Source organism: Rhea americana, unplaced genomic scaffold, assembly GCF_003343005.1.
Source record: "Rhea americana isolate MKP2758 unplaced genomic scaffold, rheAme1 scaffold_20, whole genome shotgun sequence".
In the NCBI taxonomy this organism is placed as follows: domain Eukaryota; kingdom Metazoa; phylum Chordata; class Aves; order Rheiformes; family Rheidae; genus Rhea; species Rhea americana.
In genome coordinates, this window is record NW_028186150.1 from 4,334,285 (window position 1) to 4,355,720 (window position 21,436).

Genomic DNA, 21,436 nt, shown 5'->3' on the forward strand with positions numbered 1-21,436 from the left:
GGTTGTTTGTGTTTTAGATTTTGTTCAGATTTCATTCAATCTGGACGTTACCAAATATTTAAAACAAAACCCAGAAATAAATATCCCCAACCCAAATGCTTACAAATTGGTGGAAATAATGGGATTTATAACCTAAATTTCTTTATTTTACTGTAGTAGAAATTTTTATCTTTTTCATGTGTGGGCAGTTGTGCATAGTGACGCTAATTCTTTTTTTAATACCATTAATGGCTCTTGAAGAATAGGTAGTCAAAGTATTGTAACCTCTTCATAGCTTAATGATAAACTGTTGTGTGGCGTTTTTCTTTCTTATCTTTTAAAAAGACCTGTAATTCATTTTCGCTTTAAATATTTATCATTTACTCATGTGAGCTTTAGACTCTTCATTAATGTGTTCAGTTGTCATGAGTTGTGAATTTGAGAAAGCGAGCTACAGGCTTGCGTTATGCATATAACTTGCTAAAACATATTTTGTATATGTTTCGTAACCTATCAGAATAGGGATGCTGCGCCTATTGTGTTTATTCAGCTGAGTGCCTTCTTGTTTATGGATTTGTATTAAAAGTTGAAGGAAATGAGGTGATAGAACCACTAAATTTCCATCACTATGTTGATTAAATCAGATTAGTAACTCAAAGTAAAGCAATGTTTTTCAAGGTTTTGTAAACATGAAGTTTTTGACAGCATTTAGTAGTGGAGCTCTAAAAATGGAGGATACCTGCCATAGCAGAACTCATGCCGGAGGTATGCTGTCAAGCTATGTTTTGGCCGTACATTTTTGAAATGCGCTAAATAAATCGGCAGCTTTGCAGTGCCTTCCTCACTCTTCCGACTACAGCACTTTATGATGAAGTTGACAAGTGGAAGAGTGTTAGTTTGCATCAGTCTTTGAATTTATACAGTGAACTTCAGCAAAAGCAAATGGAGTCATTTTTCAGACATCTCTAGGGAGTCATTCTTGTGTACAGTAACTCTATCTGATATTTTACTGAAATACTATCTGAGATTTGAGACACTCATCTAGTCTTCGGCACTGGAGGAAATTCTAGTAGTTAAAAAATATGTGAGACTCTCCTACCTATTTTAGTGCAGCTGCCTCAAGAGTACAGTGCAGCAACTCTGTATGCAGGCATCATAATATGACAAAGAGGTTGAAACCCAGAAGCAAAAAATGATTTATTCCAGACTTGAAAGGAAGTTTAGGAAAGGTAATTTTAACTACTACAACTCACTAAGTCAGTCTTATCTACATTGAACAGAGGCTTCAAAAATACTTAAATATTTCTATAACCTAGTAATACAGTTTGTCTTACTACTTGGGAATGAATCTGCACTTTTTTTCCTTTTCATTTTCTTTTTTTTCTTTTCTTTTTTTTTTTTTTGAGTTTGATTTAAAGTTTGATCCAAGTGGTCAACTTGAACTAAAACATGTAGTCTATATTCCCCCTGCCTCAACTGGGATGTAATGCATTTTTTCACAAAATCTGAAGTTATAAACTTTTTTATTTTCTTCTGTTTTTGGTGCGTATAGAGKTGTTAATATACATGGGCTAACATTGCTGCTCTTGCAAAAAGTGACCTATTCTGTATTCTGTTGAAAACCCAGCACTTCTAGCAGCACAGGGTCGGTCTTAGCACAGGGAAATAGGGTTACAAAATCTGATTGGCATGAATTCCAGAGTAGTATGACTGTAGGAACTCAAGTTTGAATTCAGCTGTGATGAGGTTAGCACAGTTAGTACTTAGCAATAGTAAAGAAATATGGTATATGGTACTTAAAATGATACTTAGAAAATCTACAAAAACGTAGTATGTGGTTCTTTATCCAGATTGCTTGGAGTTACCTTTCTGTTCAGAGCAGAAGCATAAATTATATCAAAAGTTGGTTCTATATGCAGACTATTTTTAACATGTAAATTTATTCTTGCATGAAAACTTTGAATTCAAGTGCTTAAGTGCAATACATGTCACGATTTTTGACTAAGATATCCTTTAAATGATATATTATGAGCAAATTGTTAGGAAATACTGGTGTTCAACTTTTTGAAACACTGTACCAGTCGGAGCCTGCTTTCTCCGAATGTGATTCTCTCCGAGTTGATGGGATAGAGTGTTCTGAACCCGTGGGGGAAGAGTGCACGCAGCAGTAAATGCACGCATGCACGTGAGCATTAGTAGGGCCAGGGTCCCAGGAAGGAGTTCCTTTCCAAAAGAAAATATTTTGTAAGTAACTCTATGTGAGTATGTATTGTGTAAGATGAAAGTTGGACAAGGGAAAGTTGCCTTTAGATGTAGTCTCGCTTGTGCCTGATTTTGATCAAGGACTGTTGTCAACAGGGGCAATCCCATCCTTTCCTGTCTAATCAGGTGCTGAAGCGTCTGCTGGTGAATCACTTAAGGAAAAAGAACATGCTGTTTTCCCTTCTCTTGCTTAAACTCAAAACGCTTTTCTTTGATACTTACTTTCTTTTTATACTTCTTTGTAGTAATTCAGCAAATCAGAATATGGTATGTTAAAAAGCTGTTTAAAATTTTCAGGTTTCCATTTTATTCTTTTATAGTAGTACAGCTAGAAATCTTTGGTTTTAAGACCACTGTATTACTGTGCTTAATTTTAAATATGTTTTATGAGGAGAGGAGAAATTGCTACATGATGAGGAAGTTTTCAGCTCTTCCAGTTATCACTTTCATTGCCTCTCTAGAGGAAAGTGCACGTCTTTAAATTTTTAGGTCTTTATCTTCGTGTCATGGAATTCCTTTTTAGAGTAAACGCTGATTTATATGTAGTAATTAATGTGGCAGTATTTACACATAAGGTTTTGTTTCATTGTGGGAACTTCCAGAGACAGAGACCTAAGGAACGTTGACTTGATCCCTGACGAGTAACTGTCGATTCTGCTGTGAAAGTTTTATATTCAAACATAATCTGTATTTTTAGTTAAGCCTTTTAAAAAATACATTAAAACAGCTGAGTGTGGTGTTTCTTTCCTTTAAGTGGAAGTATAGTAGTAGATCAGCAGATGTTTCTAGTACAAGGTGTAGTTCYTGTTAAAGGCACTTTTTTGACTTCTTGTTTTATTTCTCTAACTAAACTCAATGTAAGATGATAAAGCTGTTGTCCTAGCCAAAAATGCTGTTCCTGGAAATTTGAATTTGACCCTCTTTTTTTTAGATAGAGGTGTCTTTTTAAATGATTTATGACTATTCTGCTGGGATAGGAAGGGAACTTATGTCATCATTAATGGAAAAACTAATTACTTGCATCTTTATAAATTCTTCATAGTCAGCATGGCTAATAAGGTGGTAAGACTTTTTTCTTTCAAAGAAAGTTAGTGTTTGTAATTACATTTTGGAACATCCCTGTGTGCTCTTATAACAAATTAGAAAAGGTCGGAGTTTAGGTTAACATTTTTGAAAACAGGGAAGTCTGGAGTTTGTTATTGTTAAAGATTATAAAATGGGGTCTACTAATTAGATTATATAAGCACAAAGAGTTTCTTATTCTTTTTATAGGGCAGGTGGTCTCAAAGCTTAACTACCAGTTTGTTCACAAGAAGTCTATCTGCTTCAGCTGTTTACAGAGAACTGAGTGAAATAAAAACAAGCAGAAATGGCAAATCATTCTCTTTAAGTGGTAAAAATATCCTGGTATAGCACAAAACCAGTTGTATATAAATTCAGTTTTGTTTCAAAATATGAATTGTTATATCAAGTTACTCAGGTTTTTAAAGTCCATGCTGTTGGAATTACGATCTGATTTGTAGGAATAGCATGCAGATTTACTTGTTTCCTATACTTGCTAGTGTTTATGTATTTAAATTTACTGTGTACAGAAATAGTAGTTCAACAAAAACATGGAGATAATGCTGAAACAACAGGAGGGCCATCTGACAAAAGCAGGGTTCATGGTAAAGGAATGGGATTAATGCTTTGAGCAATGAGTTGTTGTAGAATGGAAAGATTAGTGACARTATTATAATAATAGTACTATAGAGTGTTTTTCTTGATACGGTATGAAAGCATTAGTGAGAATTGTACTGTAACAATATTAACTGTAAAAAGGCATTCTTTATACATCAGGATTAATAAAAGGGTAGTATGTACTTTGTGAAATGAGACATTCTCATTTCGTCCATTCTGAAAATTACATTTGCACCACTGTACACCTTTCGATATTACATTAAATAGATTAGATCAGTGATTTGTGTCTTTCCATAATGTTTAAATTTCTGGATCTTCAATTATTGTACCTGCATTAAAATGTAAAGGAAGCCATTCTTGTCATTTGAATGGGAAAAAACAAAAGCAGATTATTTTTTAGACTAGTAGTGCAGAAGGCTTGAGGCTCAGTATACAAAAAAATCCTGTGTAATGTAGACTGTCACTTTAAATGTATTCTTAGACTTGTGTATTCAGAGTGGAATGAAGCATCTTCACTATCTGCATGTGTGCAGTGCAGTGCTTATCTTAATGAGGCACTGCCGTAAAACTCTGCCACAGAGTCTTAGAAATATCCAGATAGTTCAAGTATTTTTCATTTCTCAGATAAATGTTTTGTTAAAATACTGCTTTGGACTTTCAAGAAAACGGTAATGAGCCTTTTGCATCTGGATCAAATGCAGTGAGAAAATGACTGCCTGCTTACCTTCTCCATTCTGTATCGAGTCACTTAAGTATGTCCAGAGTGTAGGCCTGGTACAAATGATGTTTAAGTTCTTCAGCTTATTCACGCAAACAACCAGCTGCACAGTCTGAGTCAAAATAATTTAGAGGCTTTTATATTTACAGGGTCCTCATTAACAGTCACTAGTGCTTTGTCTGAGCCTTTCCTTCTTCATGACACTTGGGTATATATATTTGAAGATGTTAGACTATTTGGGTTTTATAGCCCTTTCAGAAGACTATTACCCCTACAGGTATTTCTGAAAAGGCCAAATAATTTGATCTTTGAGGAGTTCTCTGCTGCTTGTTCAAGACATTATTCAAGACACCTTAGAAGAATCTGATCTGAATATTTCAACACAAAACCCTAGGTGAAGTTGTTATAACGAAAGGGTTTTGAGACTTTCTATTGAGTGACCACTGTATGCTGTATGTGCCTAACCAGGTGCCGAACAAACCAGGGAAGTRGATTTTGTGAACCGAGATTTACACAGAGTAACACCTCAGCCGTTAGAGACAAAGCAATAAGCTTAATCAAAGCAATAAGCATAATGTGGGAATACTACCGCGCGCATAGCAGCGAAGGTGGGCTGCGGTGTGTTGGGGTAGTGGGTCCGTTCCTTACTTTCTCTGTAAGGAGGCAGCACACCACGGTGGCCCAGCAGAGAGGCTGTTTTCAGGTCACTTAGGAGCTGTCGCTTCCCCGCCCTGGCTGGCTGGTGGTGGGGACGGCTGGGGCCTGCTGTGGGGAGGTGGGACTGGAATTGCGAGAACTGGGATAAGGAGGGATGACAGCAGAGCTACAGAGCAGCAAGTTACACTGTCCTTGATGGGGATTTTTGTAAGTGAGATGTTACTGAATGTGATGCAGACTGGCATTAATTAGTGCAGTCCTCTGGCAAAACAGGACAACTGTTTGACAAAACTTATTTATAAGTTTCAGAAGCCAAGCATTAAAATCCTTGTAGGAGGAGACCCCAGCACAGTTGTAAGTGTACATAAAAAGGACAGTTACAGTGCTTTCAATAATATTTCCACATTCATCTCCATATTTTTATATTATACTACATTAAACATGATTGTCTCCTGCAAATGCTGGGTTTTATGCACATATCTAATGAAAAGTGTAAAGTCCTAAATGAGCTTCATGTGTTTTGCTATGTGACCTACTTTAAAATGCATTTAAACAAGTGAGTTGCTTCTCCATCAGTGCTCTAGATTTAGTATTATCCTTGCTGAACAGTCAGAATGTGTTTAGGCTTAATAAATAAATTTGATGCCATATTATGTTTTAATTTGACAAGAAGTCTTTTGGGAAAGACATGTTTTAAGTTCACTTTCATGAACTTTTCTGAGCAATTCTTTGAATGTTGTGTTTTCCTCTGTCATGATAATTTGTGTTAAGAAAGTTGCTATGTTGCTACAAATCCTAAGTATCTTTTCTTTTCTTAGATTGCAAAGAGCATATCACAGAAGATGCAAAAACAGACTCCATCAGTGACACAGCTGACCTGGCTCTGCCACCTGAAATGCCGATTTTAATTGATTTCCATGCTTTAAAAGATATCCTGGGGCCACCTATGTATGAAATGGAGGTAACATCATCATTTGTTTCTGCTTGACTGCTGTCTCCGTCAGTTTTGGCTAGTCTCTGTTGTATTGCCAGTGACTGAGTTTGTGCAATATTAACCTTTTTAAAAATGTATTAGTGACAGAATTGTGTTTCTTTGTATTCCACTAGACATTTTTTCACCTAAGGAAGTTTTGATTGGTTGTTTATTTCAGATTATACAAGTAATGTAATGGCAGATTTTGTGTTAGCGAAGATGCCTCCAGCAGTGCTTGAGAATRTGCTCTGTTTTTTCAGTTTATAACAACTTTGCTTTTGTCTGGGGGATGTTTTGTGGTCTTGGGAAGGAAGCCAAGAGTGGAACCCAGGAATCCCTTCTCTGAGGCGGCTGTGTTAAGGAGTGTCCCACATACCTCCTTAAAGCCCATCAGCGTTTTTTAGGTATTAAAACCACTTCACTTTACCCTGGAAGTTCTCAGACATTCTGTAAATTAATGTGACTCTTAGCTTAAAAATAGGTCTTGTGATCAACCAGCTCTGTTCCTTGGTAGGCATATTTCAAGAATTTTTAGTTTCCCATTTTGTTGCATTCAGTGAAAATGGCATCAATTAATGTAGTTAGTACTTTGGGATTCTCTTTTCRATGTTTTTATTGCAGTTATTCAGTGCTTTACTTTAGGTTCAGGTAAACTGACTGAGTATAATTTGCTGGTGCTGAGTATAAGTTGCTGATGGAATACTAGATTTTGCTGTCTTTGTCCTGGAAAAGAAAATCAGTAAACCAGTAAGTTTACACAGAAAACAAGTGAAGGGAAAACTAAAAGAAGAATCTTCTTTCAAAGAAGATTCATCTCTCCTGGATGAGAGAATTGGACTGTGGGATTTAGAGGACAAAGAGGGAGCATGGTGTGTGGGGATAGCAGAGAAAAATGAATGTTTGGGAATGGGTCATTTGTTTAATTTCAAACCAAGGTGCTCAAATATGAAGATTTTATTGTTGAAGAGATTCTTAATGGAGAGAAATAAATGAGGAAACAAGTCAAAAGAAGACAGTGTTACTGATCATGTTGGAGGATGATGATGGTAGCAGTGGAAGTTGGAAGGAGTTGGAGGAAGGTAGTTTTTTTCTTGTTGGCACTTGTGTTTTGATTTTGTAGTTTCAAAACTAAGTAGAAGAGATGAGTCTTCAGTTAAGTAACTTTATCAGCAACCTATGTTCTTTCATTTTGATCCCTCGGAAGCTGCCATGCCCCATTAAAAAAATAAGTAAATTAAAAAAAATTCATACATTACAGTTGAATGAAGCCATTTTAATCAAGACAATAGTATGCAAATATTTTATCTTATATAGGAATGACTATATCCATCAAACTATTTGTAATATTCTTATGGAAATTATTACTAGTCTGTCTATCCTTTTCTTACTACCTGATTTTTAGAAACTATTACTGAAAAATAGTTTCCCCACCCTCCAAAGAAAAGGTRTTTTATCTGGATTATTATTATTTCAGCAGTAGGTATATAGTTCAGCCATGTGGTTTTTGGAATCAAAATACTGAAAGACTCATTTAACTTTTTAATGCTTGAAGTGCAGGTGCACGCAAAGCTGTTGTAGTAAATTGAACTTACTCTCAAGCCACTCAGAAATTAAACAGTACTCTGATATCTACAAATAGTGAAGATTAGTTTTGTAAAGGTGCTAAAAACTAATTTGAATTTTGTAAATTCATACAAAAGTTCTAATCACTTACAATTGTACTCCCTATTCCCGGTCCAAAGCAAAATAAATTGAAATAAATTCAAATTTATGACACTTTTTAGAAATTAGATTGTAGGCCAAGAAATATTCCTGGTTTTGAACTTGTTCTGGAATTGATTATTCATTTAAAGTTGGTAGTGTGGCTGTAAATTCTGCTAATTTGTTCTCTTTCTACAGGAGTAAGTGGTGGGGGGTTGTTTGGGTCTGTGGGGTTTTTTTTGTTTGTTTGGGGTTTTTTTGGTATGAGCAGTTGCTGTAGACATGCTCATTTCATTGATCTGCTGACCTATAGAAGCTGAAATAAGACTGAAGCTTTTGACCTGTGTATCAAAGGTTTTTTAGATGTTTCCATATTTAGTAGGGAAAGTAAATAGCACATAAATGGAGCTAGAGATGAATCCAGACACCATCAATTCCCTGAGAACCTCAGGATTTATTTTTGTGTACTGTTTGCWATATGTATTAATGAAGAAATATTTTTCAACACATGTCTCTAAATTTTTTCAGTGTAAATTTCTCAGCCACATGATTCCTGTTTTAATGAATTTTACCTATTAGCCTGTAATTTCTTTGACTTTCAGTAAGTGGCCCCAAGATTCTTCCAAATGAAGAGCACAGTTCCTGCCTCAAAGGCCCCTCCAGGCTGGCCATCATTTGTTTTTCTGTTTTGGTAGGCTGCAGAAGGTCTCCTTTCCTTCTCTATATGGTCTTTTAAAGCTTCACTTTTGACCTGCATTTTGCCACTTATAATTGACTGAAATAAAGGTACAGGGAAGGTACCCCCATGTCAGTACCCGAATGAGACCAAGCAAATAGAACTGGTCATACAGTGATATGTATCCATTATCACTGGATACGTGGTGTGACTTGACTGATCTGTAGCCCTTTAGAGAATACCTTCAAATGAGTGATTCAGCTTTTACTTTTTCAGTGTAGTGCTTGTACATCTTCTGCAGAGAGCTCCTAGCAGAAAGGCATGACAGTATATTCAGCTTATACTTGTAGAATTAATTCATTTATCACAAATAAACGTACATGTCGCCGTACAGAACAAATGTTAGAATAAATCACACCGTTAWGGCTTTGGAAGAATAATCCTGACAGTAGTTGAAAATGTGTAAAGATTTAATGAAACATTTTGACACAGCATGCTTTGTGGAAGGAGGGGTCATTTTCATGAGTGGTTAAAATGAAGACTTTATCTTTTGGCTTGGATTTTTTTTTTTTTTTAAGTCAACCCTTAATTCAGCTCAGTTAATAAAGTATTATTGGCACCACAGGAAGGCCTCATTAGAATTAGTCTTTATCTTTCTAATGTGAGTGATGGAAACACTTCTGAGTTTTAGGTTAGTGAAATTACCTTTTCTATGAAACAAAAGCCCAAATACTATATATGTGTGTGTGTGTGTGTGTGTGTGTGTGTGTGTGTGTGTGTGTATGTATATATATATGTAAAGCTGTGTTTCATGGGACATAAACAGTTTAATTAAGAAACAAATCAGATTATATTTTAGAAGAAAAGTCTGAACAAGGTAGAGTGTTTAGGTAGACATTGTTATCTGTGAAATTTCAGTCTTGCAGTGATTTATCTTCCTCCCCTCCAGGGTAGCTGCTGCAGTGTATTTTGCCTGCAGAGGTTTGCTAGAGAGTGAACCAAAAGAGTAGCCTGAAACTAGAAAAGAGGTTTGTACAGTCAGGTGGGAAAACATCTGGAAGGGTAACATGGACATTAAAAGCCCGCAAGTAATTTAGGGCTGGTTCACATCTTGCTGTTACTAACCAGTGACTTGATGGCTATTTGTAAGTTATGCTGGCTTACTCTCAGACTTGAAAACCACAGACTTACTGATCATGCTTCTTTTCCTTTATCTTGAAATAACCCTGGTTATTTTTAAGATAAATGAATGTGCTAGGTGTTAAGCCGCTTCAATTTTTCACTGTCAGGCAGCCAAAAAGTATTTGACAATATGTTGGCCCACATGGATTAGAGCTAAATTGCAACTAGGTCCATCACATTTACAAAAATTTCAGAAGCCAAACTTTGTATAGATCAGTGACCTCCTCTTCCAACATCTGACAGACCTGACTTAGGAACTGAGTCTAATGGGCATTTTTAATTGAAGTTCTTTAGAAGGTAAAAGTAAGGATTTTGTCCTTATTTAAATTCCTCTGACATTTTCTGAGAAGTGATTCAGAGGTGCCATGAGTGAATTTTGGGAAGGTTCCTGTAATGCTTCATGGGTATTTTCGATTTATTATATATTTTTCTCTAGGGATCATATGCTTTGGTAGGTTGTTTTTTTGTTTTTTTTTTTAAGGGGTTTAGGGGTTTTGAAAAGTGTTTTCTGAAGGCAGTTATCAAAGCTTCTGGGGCCAGTTTCCTATACATATGCCTGTCACATCTCAGTTAACGCTTAGGTGAGAAGGTGGTAGTAGAGGTAGCGCAGTCTCTATGGCCAGAGCAGTTGTTGGCCTCTGAGACTGCCAGTAAGTGTGAAGAACAATGGTTGAAAAGTGATTATGCTTTAAATTTTTGAACTATGCACCTCAGATCTTGTCTAAAGGACCTTAACTTTCTTGTGAAACTAGGGAGAGATACTTGCCTAGTTTGATGATACAGGAAGGAGATTTTACTGAAGAGTATGATAAACGCTGGGAGTCTTTAGAACTTTTTTTTTTTTTTAACCATCAGTCAACAGTTCACTATTTTCTGTAGAGCTTTCAGACTGTGGAATTAGTCTGTAAACTAATTTGAATTTATTTATAGTTAGAGCTACTGCTGCTATCCCCCCTGCCCTCCCCCCCCCAATGTTGTTCATTGTTAGTTTGGGATAGGAGAGGGTATAGAGAGTTGTTCATTGTACCTGAAATTTTGAAAGCATTTACGGCTGCCAGAATACATGATAGTCACAAATGTAATGGAACATTCTTAAATGTTGTTTCACTGTGACCAAGATCAAAATTCATTTTGTCACTTGAGCTTCATGCTTAGTTGAGATAAAGACACATCAATTACTGAGCTATTGCTAAGCTAATCAGAGAATGTCATTATAACTAGTAAAATTCAGGAAATGGATATAGAGACTTATRTTAACAAAAATAAAAATGCTTCATAGACTAGGTGTTTTGATACCATATAAAGGAAACACTGTATTATTTATGGTTTTCTTAAATGCCAGAAAAAGAAACAGCTATTTATGCTATTTAAGAAAATAAAAAAGATATTGTACCCTTCAAAAATACATAGATGATTGAGAGCATAAGAGAACTAAGGAGAGGGAGTGGCTTCCTTTGCCTTGCTGTGAGATGACTGTAGTTAGGAGCTTGCCTCTCTGTCAGATGAATCTGGGAGCGTGACACCAGTCCCACCAACCTCTGCTGCTTTTCTCTTCTGACAGATACGAGTCCTGTTTGTGCCAAGAGCTCCTGTGTCTGCGTAGCTTTGCCCTGGTCAGAGTTGGCACTAATTGCGTTGTGCCTCTGAAAAGTGCCAACAACCACAAACAACGCCAAGAAACAGTGATCCTTAGCAAGGGTCATTTCAAATCTTAGCCATCAAACTTAGACCTGAAGAAGCAGCACTTGATGCATCTGGCCTTATGTGTAATGCAAAATCAGAAGTAACAGGGCTCTAACAAGAAGCATGCCTGTTTTAAGTTCATTTTGTAGGACTTTAGACACATTTTTTTGCTCCAGCAATTCTCTTGCATAAGAAATTTGTTCCTGTTATGTGTCTGAGCAGCTTACAGCTAGCAGTAGCACAACCAGGGTGTTTGTACATCATGTGCATGGAGGAGGGAGTGATTTGTTTTGGTGTTGTAATTGCAGAAAGGAAGTTATTTTTATTTGCAAAACAGGAAAGAGAAACTGAACATTAGGAAGTTAGTGGTTTTGATTTTGATTATATTTTTTTGATAGGATGGATTTCAGCCTAATACTGAAATGTTGATGTTTTGGCACTTATTTAGGAAGAGAGGTCTTGTTCTGATAATGCAGTGGACGAATATATTGTTCTGCTGAGGTTTGCTAAAGGTCTGCTGTTTGGTAAACCAAAATGTAAGTGTATGCACTACTTTACTTTAGAATTTGTAGTGGCATTTCTCATGGGCTTTACCGCAAGGCTTTTTGGTAAGGGACTGGAACATTTAATAAYTTAGCGCCTCTCTGGAGGCCTGCAAATCCCAATGCTTCTAACCGTGCAGCTGGCAGCAGAGTCAGGGGACTGTTCCTGCCTCTGGCTCTTGACGGTACGTAGCAGCACAGATGCCCTTCACTGAGAGCTCTCCGAGAAGAGTCAGGCCGTGCCCCCCCTTCCGCGTCCTCCCTGCAGGCTTCTGTGCGGAGCTCTCTGATCTTGCAGCTGGGCTGATGGTTAATAGAGAGTTGATGGCAGTTTTCATTTACGTTGTTCTCCAGAGGGGTGTGAGCTGCTGATGYGGGGTGGCTGCACAGCGTCTAAAACCTGCAGCATATTGCACCTGTCAGTGTGCAAGATGGAGGACAAGAAACAGCACGGTGTCACGAGCGTTGGCCTTATTCTGTCACGCTCGCAACTTTGCGTACACACAGCTTTGCCTTTTCGGCGTCTGAGCAAAGTCTCGTTATTTCACTTCTCTGCTGACTCTTGGAAGGCAGCAAACGGAAGGGAAGTGTTAAGATTATGGTAAGTTGTGCAGTGCAGAATGAGCTGATACTAGAGGGAAAGAAACATCTTACTGCTCTGGAGTTGCCAGCAGTATGAAGTGGAATGGTATAGGTGTTTAAAAGGAAGAAAAGTAGTCTGAGAAATTTTGAATTAACTAAAAACATGGATTTCAGAATTGTGATATTTTATTATGATTTTTCTGTATTGCAAAGCTCCTTTCCTTTGTATTCTATCCAAGAAGTGAAATAATTCTCCACATATTTTAATGAACAACTYCTCTTTCAGAAATGAATCAAGCTGACTCTGAATTCTGCATTTCAGGATGAGACAAAATATTTTAAAATGGTCTGTCACTTTATTTTATAAAGGAGTATTTGTCTTTTGCTCTACTCACTGCTTGACACAGTGAAAACTCGTCCAGTCTCTTGTACTTATCCCCGTAATAAATAAAAACTTAATGGTTTAGAAAATGCTGAATAGTTTTATGATCTTTCATCAGGTTCTCCAACTCCTTGTAGCTTTTTGTTACATTCTAAAATAATATTTCAAGTTTTCTTGGAAAACATCTTTTTTTTTAAAAAAAAAAAAGGCTAAAATTCAGACACCTCCATTACACTGATCAGTAACTGTGTCGCACAGTCAGACTTTTAAATCATACATGGAAGTAAAGCTAGCTTAACTACCTGTAATTACTAGCAGAGACAGTCAGATTTCCCATCCTCTGTCATATGTCACCTGCTAGCAGACTCCAGTGTTTTCATTATTCAGAATGATTTACAAAGGTTTGCAATGAACAAAATTATTTTATCATCAGTAATTTGGGCAAAAAACTACCTTTAAAAGGGCTTTTAGGTAACATTCAGGTTTGAAAACAACTTTTCAAGTAGGTAATAGAGTCGGTGCCAATATACCTCTGGCACGTGGATTAAATCAAAGCAGCATTCAGTCAGGACTGACTAAACTGAAGTCAATTGAAGGACTGAAGTCCTTTGAAGTGAAAGGAAAGATTTTCATTGTACTGCTGGGGGTGGGGAATGTTTTTTCAGGAGTGATATACCCAGATGTTTGCTGCTGCCTCAAGCTAATCAGCCATGTACAGGTCCTGTCACTGTAATTAATGTTTACACATATGCAGAATTACTGTTGGCTCCAAAAAAAAAAAAAAAAAAAAAAAAAAAAAAGGGCTTAGCCATTTAGTTGTAATCAATATAGTTGTTTGGAAGGCAACTATCAAGTTGTTTTTGCAGTGGTTTAAGTTACGATTGTTCCCTAAATTGTTTTCTGTGTTATTTTCCTTCAGGTGTCTGAACGATTAAGTCAGCCAGGAGTAGCCATAGGCTTGGCTTGGACACCCCTGGGGGGAGAGATCATGTTTGTGGAAGCTAGTCGCATGGATGGAGAAGGTCAGCTTACTCTGACTGGTCAGCTCGGGGATGTAATGAAGGAATCGGCRCATCTTGCAATTAGCTGGCTGCGCAGCAATGCAAGGAGATACCAGCTAACCAATGGTATGTAGGGTWAAAAAAATGACAAATATGGGCATAGACCAAATGCATTGTAGTGATTATATGCATCATTAGCCAATGTTTGCATCATTGCAAAGATGATTTAAAGSAAGCATTAATATTGCTTGGAAATTAAAGGTCCTAAATCCTCGTGTTTTTTGATAATAGATTTTAGCATTGCTGAATAACATTGGCAGTTACTCATACTCATTGTGGAAATGCATTAGCGTTATGTTACCAGAATAAAGGTTCTCCAGCAGTCAGTGATGACTATAGTTGCTATACTGATGATGACGTCAGCTCTACAGTTCCTTTTTGTCTTTCTTGTCCTGACTGATTTCTGCCAAGCTGAGGTTTTACTGGCCTCGCCTGCAGGTAAGGCGAGTAAAGCGTTTAGTTTACCAGTTTTACAATTAGATGGTTTTCTAATTTCTTTCTTACCATTGAGATCCCTGAGTGTAAGCATCCAGGTCAGTCTAGCCAGAACATGAGTTGTTGCTGCACTGTCCCCCAGCTGGATCAGTCTCCTTTTGCAATAATGYAAAAAGATGCTTTAATGCAATAATGCAGAAAGATCCAGGATGCTTCTAAAGAGCCTCTGTGCTCAGATACTTTTTGCTTACTGTGAATTCTGGCAGGCACTGCCTCTCATTCGTTCTTACCATCAACCTTCTCATCAGTAGTGTTAGACACTGAAAGCTCAGGTTTTCCTAACGTAAGATACCATTTTTACTAAAAGTAGGTTTTTTACTTAGATTAAAGATCTAATGCTCTGAGTTGGTTTTGTTTGTATGGAGACTGGAACTGCAGTGAAACAGCTCTTCATCAAAAAGACTTAAAGAGGTCTTTTCTTGCTTAAACCACCATGGAGTTCTGGAAGTGTGCTTTGTAGTTTGGTGAATAGCCAAAATAATAGCCAAATAACTGTTGAGCTTCTGTCATTACTTATGGTCATTTAGACAGTTTAATAAACTAAAAGGATGGAGTGAAAGCATATGAAATGCTGCTGGCATTAACATTTTCAACCACAGAGATAAAGGTATATATAGTAATGTCCTACAGGTGAATTGAATAGGAAGATGTAAATGACAAGTCTACTTTTTTAAGAGTTAATATTGGTTTTTCTCTAAGGTCCTGCTTTCCTGCTGTGTTCTCTGAAAATTGACATTTAAGATTTAGGACATAGTAAAGATAAAAGTATGAATTCCTTGATCCTACGTTAATCTCTATTTTGAATTTCCCAACACATGCAAATGCTTAGCTGATTGGCTAAATTGTTACAGTTTTGTCTGGGAATCTGGATTTAAGCAAGGTTGTTGGTTTGTATTTTTTTTTTAGGATCACTGTAATGATGCTTTTTTAGCATACTGTTAATAAATAGTGCTAAGACTTGTAGTTCTCTGGCCTTTTAGAATAAAGGCCAGGAACAAAACAGGTTTAGATTTTTCACATTCAAGCCATTCTTTTTTCTTCAAGCTTCTGGAAGTTTTGATCTCCTTGACAACACTGACATCCATCTGCACTTCCCAGCTGGAGCTGTCACAAAAGATGGACCATCTGCTGGTGTTACCATAGTAACCTGTCTTGCTTCACTCTTCAGTGGGCGTCTGGTGTGTTCAGATGTAGCCATGACAGGAGAAATTACACTAAGAGGCCTTGTTCTTCCAGTAAGTACCATTTGAGAAAACAGCTAAGTTGCATTAATTCTTCAGTTCTAGGTTTAAAAACTGTTTTCAGCCMCTTACAAAAGCGAAAAGCATAGTCTTGCTGGTCATTCCTCAGTGGCTCTCCATGATCTTTTCAGGGAAAGCATGTTAAAATTAATATGCTTTTTTTTCTTAATTAGAAAAGGAAACCTAGAGATCTGAACATTCAAAATAGTTCCAAATATATTTCCTCAAACTATCAGTAAAAGAGGATCTCCAGTTTCATTGAAAAGTTTTCTCAACTCTTGCAGTAATTTCACATAAATTGCTACTGAAACTGTCATGTTTAACACTCCTGTATACGTGGTTTTAGATAATGTTCCATATACATAGTTCAAGCTAAATGGATGTTTCCATAAAGCTTTTTCTTTTGCCATCATTCTATGAAAAAAAAATGTATTTGTTTGAAAACTTAAGCAGCAAATGGAGTCTGGCATACTTGATTAAGCAGATGTGGGAGTTATCTTGTATGAAATGATGGATAAAGAAAGGATGAGGTTGAAAGGTATGTGTTTAATGCAGTAGAGAGTAAACCAGAGAGAAACTGGTTATCATAACAGACTAGAAGGATCTCTGAAAGAGCATTCTGGTGGCAGTTAGTGTGACAGGACTCCCTGCTGTTAAAGGCTAGAGTGAAAAAACGAACAGCATGTTCACTCTGACATGGTGAAAGTGCTTAACTTTCTAGATACCTTTATTCYACCAGTCACCAAATCTTGCTTGTTGTTTAAGATAGGCGCAGATGTTAGGGATTTGTAAATGCCAAATCAGATTTTATAAATGACTCTTCTCTTCTTTCTGAACATTGCCTAAAATCTTACCATTATTAGTAACTTAGTATTAATTCATATAAGCATACCATTTGGCTTAATCTGCTGCCTGAAAGAAAACAATGTAACTACTATGTAGCATTGTCCAGACTAGACTCTGGTAACCATAACCCTTTGTGGTTCACTGCGTTTTACAGATGCATAAATTTTACCCCTTTTGCTATGATAAACTTAAGGCTGTCCTTTGCTCTAAAGCATCTTAAAATTACAAGCTTTTTTTCTCTAACACRGTCTTTAAATAGGTCTGAAAAAAAAAGTTTAAGGGGAAAAAGCTGTAGCTGTGACTAAAAGAAAAACTAATTTAAAAATCCTCTTTCCATCTCATTACAAACTCAAACAAGTGTCTRTCTTTCTTACTGAAGCCTGTTTTTCTAGATCAAAGCTATCTTGACAGTTTTGGGGTGCAGGTTTGCTTTTTCTGTGTTTCCCTTGTACAACTGGTTATTTATCAAGTGGAATTGCACACTGGACTGACTTACACACACACACACACACACACACACCCAGTAATGCCTTTATCTTGAAGATATTCTGTTGTGTATTTGCAGGATTCCACCATGCCATAGTAAAAAAATTAAGTGTTAAGGTGTTTTTTCTTTAGAAGTTTTTTTTTCCCCCCCAAGTAATGACTTTTCTTTCTTTTGATACTCTTGCACTTGCATTCCTAGACTTTTAATCCAGGTTTTCCTTCCATTAACTGTTACAGAAAGGATACCATAATACGTTACTGCCRTATTTCTCTTGTTAAGCATATAACTATTAAGCATATATGTTAAGCATATAAACTATTGCTGCATTTTTAATTACTTTTCTAAATGATTGGGGGAGGGAGAACCTCTCATTAAAATGTAACTCCTGGTGTGATTTCTAAATTTGCTACAATAATTACTTTGTTAGATTAGTGTCATGCTTTTTTTAATATATCTTTTCTCTTTATTAGGTTGGGGGAATTAAAGACAAAGTCCTGGCAGCACACAGAGCTGGACTGAAGAGAATTATCATTCCTCAAAGAAATGAAAAAGATCTTGAAGAAATTGCAGTGAATGTACGGCAAGAACTGATTTTTGTTATGGCAAGCTGTCTAGATGAAGTTCTTAATGCTGCTTTTGATGGAGGATTTTCAGTTAAGCCCACAGTTGAACATTTGAATAGTAAACTTTAAGCAGACAGGCTAAGATTACTTCTGCTTCAAATTTTAACACTGATCAATAACTATCAATCATATAACAATTATAACTATCAAGTTAATTGTTTAAATGCAGATGTGAGTGCAATCAAAATAAAACTATTACTTCAGCAGTTAACATCCTGCAACCACATTTTATGGAGGTTTCCTGCTTTTTACTACTGTTGGCAAAGAAACATGGAAAAAAAATACTCATTTCTTGATACTGAGAAATTCATACTGAGGGATTCAAAGTATGAGCTGAAGCTATTGAAAAACAACAATTCCTTAGCTTATTTGGTGTATTTTTATATGAATGTCAAGTGCTGATAACATTTTTAAAGCAAACATCCCCATAAATAGAAAGTAACACGAAATTCTATGGTGTATTCAGATAAAAGTGCCCCTGAAGCAAGAGAAAGGTAATGAGGGTGGGGAGGTTACTCCAAACTGACTTGATGCAGAGTAAGTTTCGGTATTTAGGAAACAAATATTCAAGCAATGCACTAAGGAGGAGCAGAAGCATCATAGGAAAAATGCAAAATTTTTGAGATTTTTAAAAAATGCTTGAAGGGTTTAAACAGAAGCAATTTAGTCTGAATCATTAAGTCCTTTCAGTACCTCGCAATAATTCTACTTGTAGCAATGCCAATGGAGATGTCATTTTTCAAACACAAATACAGGAAACAACTAAAAAGAAATTTAAATGTACTAATTCTTGCTTAGGTTGTACTTACAGCAATGGAAGTAGGCTGAGCATAGTTGAAGACTTTATGAAAAAGATTGAGCCTGGTAATATTTTGGAGGGGCAAAGTACATATCCTTCTTCAGTCTTACCTGATGCAAAACTAGGAGCAGTGTTGATTCTGGCATGCTTATGTTTGGAGTTCAGCCTATAAGAATTAAATCGGTTCATTTAATTAACGGTGCCAAGAAAACTGCATCATTAATACTGAATTAGGTACTTTGAATTATTTAAGGTTTAAGAAAGTCTGTCAGTATCTAAAGTTAGCTATCTCTTGATAGCTTTGGCTCATTTTCCTCTAGATGTTACTCAAGATAAGAATCTTAGAAGTTCAAATTTCTAAGTTTTTCTTTGCTTTGTACTAAAGTACAAGCACGTTACATTCTCCTCTTGCTTCTTAATTCTGAAACAAACTGAAGTGGGCTTATGAAACACAAATACATCAGTGAAAAAAAAACTATATAGAAGCAGCCTGTAAATTAAAATTGTTTGCTTTACTTTAACTTCTATGTATACAAAGAAAGCCTATTTTCCAGGAATATAATAGTATTGCTATTAATGATATAAGAATGGTATTTCTGCATCTGATTTATAAAAGCTTTTAAAACATTTATGGAAGACTATTAGAATTCATCTAATAAAGTGAAAAAAAMCGAAAGAACACTTTTGTTTAATTATTTTAAGACTTCTACTGTTACCCATAAACATAGTTTAGAACTTAGCTAGTGAATAATTAATTAGTAGRCAATGGATAGTCTCAGAATATTTCTGCCTTACTTGAATACAAAAAGGGCAAAGCAGCTAGACAATCACTAAAACACCAGAAAGGTATGATAGCTAATCTTTTTATCTAATCTCTTTAATCTAAACCAGTAGGGAAAAAAAAAAACTTACTTATGTTTTTACCAAACTTAACAGAGATCAAGTAACAATCCTGCATGCTGCACTAATGAGAAGAGAGACACGCACGGAATTCCAGTGCAGTCTGTTCATACATGTAGAAAAGCTGTATTTTTTGAAAGAGATCAAGTACTGGGGGTGGGGTGGGGTGGATTTCTACAGCAATTTCAGTTCAGAAGAACCCGGGAGTTGCTCCTAACCTCAGAAAAGTTAAACAATGGCTCTTCCCTGCCCCATCATTCCAGCTCCTATGGACTTTATTTGAAAGGTGAAGTTCTTAGTGCTACTTAAATGGTCTTTATACAGATTTACAGTTTTTCATGTTCTTGCTTGACTAAGCCAGTGCTACATGCAACTTTTTGGTTTTTTAAAGTCCATATAGTCTCTGTTACTTACTTACTTAAGCAAGCATTAGCCATAGTAAGTAAGTGCCCTATTTTCCTTTTGCCTTTACTGAACTCAGTCAAGAATAAAAATCAGTGCAGCAGGCAAGCTAGAACAGTAAAGATCTTTTAAAATAATTTCAGTACACTAATACAGTTAAGTGAAGCTGGCATTAAACATGCGTATGCCCCTCAGAATTTACCTTAAGATAATGAAGCTTCTCAAAAGGCACAAGAATCCAGTGGTAGCTCCTTTCCTCCACCCACACTGTAAATAATAGCTACAAATAAAACTAGCTGGCTAATGAAATTCTTACTCTTAATAACAGTAGTTCTGAAAAGAAATTGAAATAAATAATACAACGGTATAGGCAGCAATTAAAAAAAAATGTTAACCTACTTTAATTTTGAAGCAATACTGTAAACAAGAACTTGTAAGATATGTCAAGACAGAACCCAAATATTCACATCCATATTTTTCCTTTTAGTTTTTTTTTCTCTCTCTTTAAAAGAGCAATGGAAAAAAAAACAATAGAGATGGTGCTAAAATTTATGGGGACAAATGCAAGATCTACTGCAATTCATTTAGGAACAAATTAATAACCTTTTCCCAATACAGCAAAGACAGTACTTTCTAAAATAAACAGCTAATGCTAAGACAGTGCCAGGCTTTAATACAGTATTTATTTTTAGATGATAAAGCAGTAAACTGTACATATTTTTTTAGTATGTCGTTTTTCTTCTGTTGTATAACAGAGTGCAGTTTACTTACCAGATCCTCAAACTATTTAGATCTACTGAATTATACTTTCAAGGATCTGGGCCTAAGCATAATTTATGTTTAATCGCTCCATCTGCGGATGGACATTAAATGTTTTATACATATTTTTATAGAGCAATACCAGTTTATATTATAATAGATYAGCACACATTAGTTACGCCATAGCATTTGTCACCTGTAAAACACAYAAAAAGGTCTGACCATACCAGTAGCTTCTAAAAATTATTACAAACACARTTTTTAAAGTCCTCTTCAAAAAGTATACTCTTGAGAACTAGCCCATTCTAGCCTCAATAAAATCACAGCAGATCAGTGCAATAAAGATTTGTCAGAGCCACGGTTCTTCYGGGGCACACGAAGGAAGCTGAGCCACTCAGACTACACACAGCAGCACTGAACAGTCTTAAGCGAGCCCTGCGCTTGCTTACTTAGACAGCGCTGTTACAAGTATGAGCCTGCTCAGGGCAACCCTTACAGGTTCTTAGCTAGAGTTTCTTAACCAAACTGGAGTGTTAAAATCAGAGCACCTTGGCAGACAGGAGTCCATGCCGGTCCCAGCCAGCCAGTCAAGAATGAGCAAGTGGGAGGCGGAGTGTGTGTATATGCATATAAAAATAATATAGGTGTTTGGCTGAGTTTCTGTCAATAGACCAGAAGACAATACCAAGGTAAATGCAGACAAGCTTAATCAGGCAAGAGTAATTACAAAATTTAGAAGACTGGCAAACAATTATTTGTATATTCATAAGGGGGGAAAAAAATGCTAGACTGCAGACTCCTTTGAA

At 36.3% G+C, this 21,436-nt stretch overlaps 1 protein-coding gene across 2 annotated transcripts in view; it reads left to right on the forward strand.

Annotated features, from left to right (window-relative positions):
• LONP2 (lon peptidase 2, peroxisomal) overlaps nt 1–17,981 on the forward strand; it is a 44,356-nt gene extending 26,375 nt beyond the window's left edge. For both annotated transcript variants that reach the window (XM_085303824.1, XM_085303825.1), the window contains 4 exons: nt 6,115–6,257; nt 13,937–14,144; nt 15,618–15,808; nt 17,618–17,981. In XM_085303824.1, the coding sequence (XP_085159950.1) occupies nt 6,115–6,257; nt 13,937–14,144; nt 15,618–15,808; nt 17,618–17,839 (764 nt within the window). In that variant the 3' untranslated portion in view covers nt 17,840–17,981. The remainder of the gene's footprint in view (nt 1–6,114; nt 6,258–13,936; nt 14,145–15,617; nt 15,809–17,617) is intronic.
• Nucleotides 17,982–21,436: the final 3,455 nt, after the last annotated feature.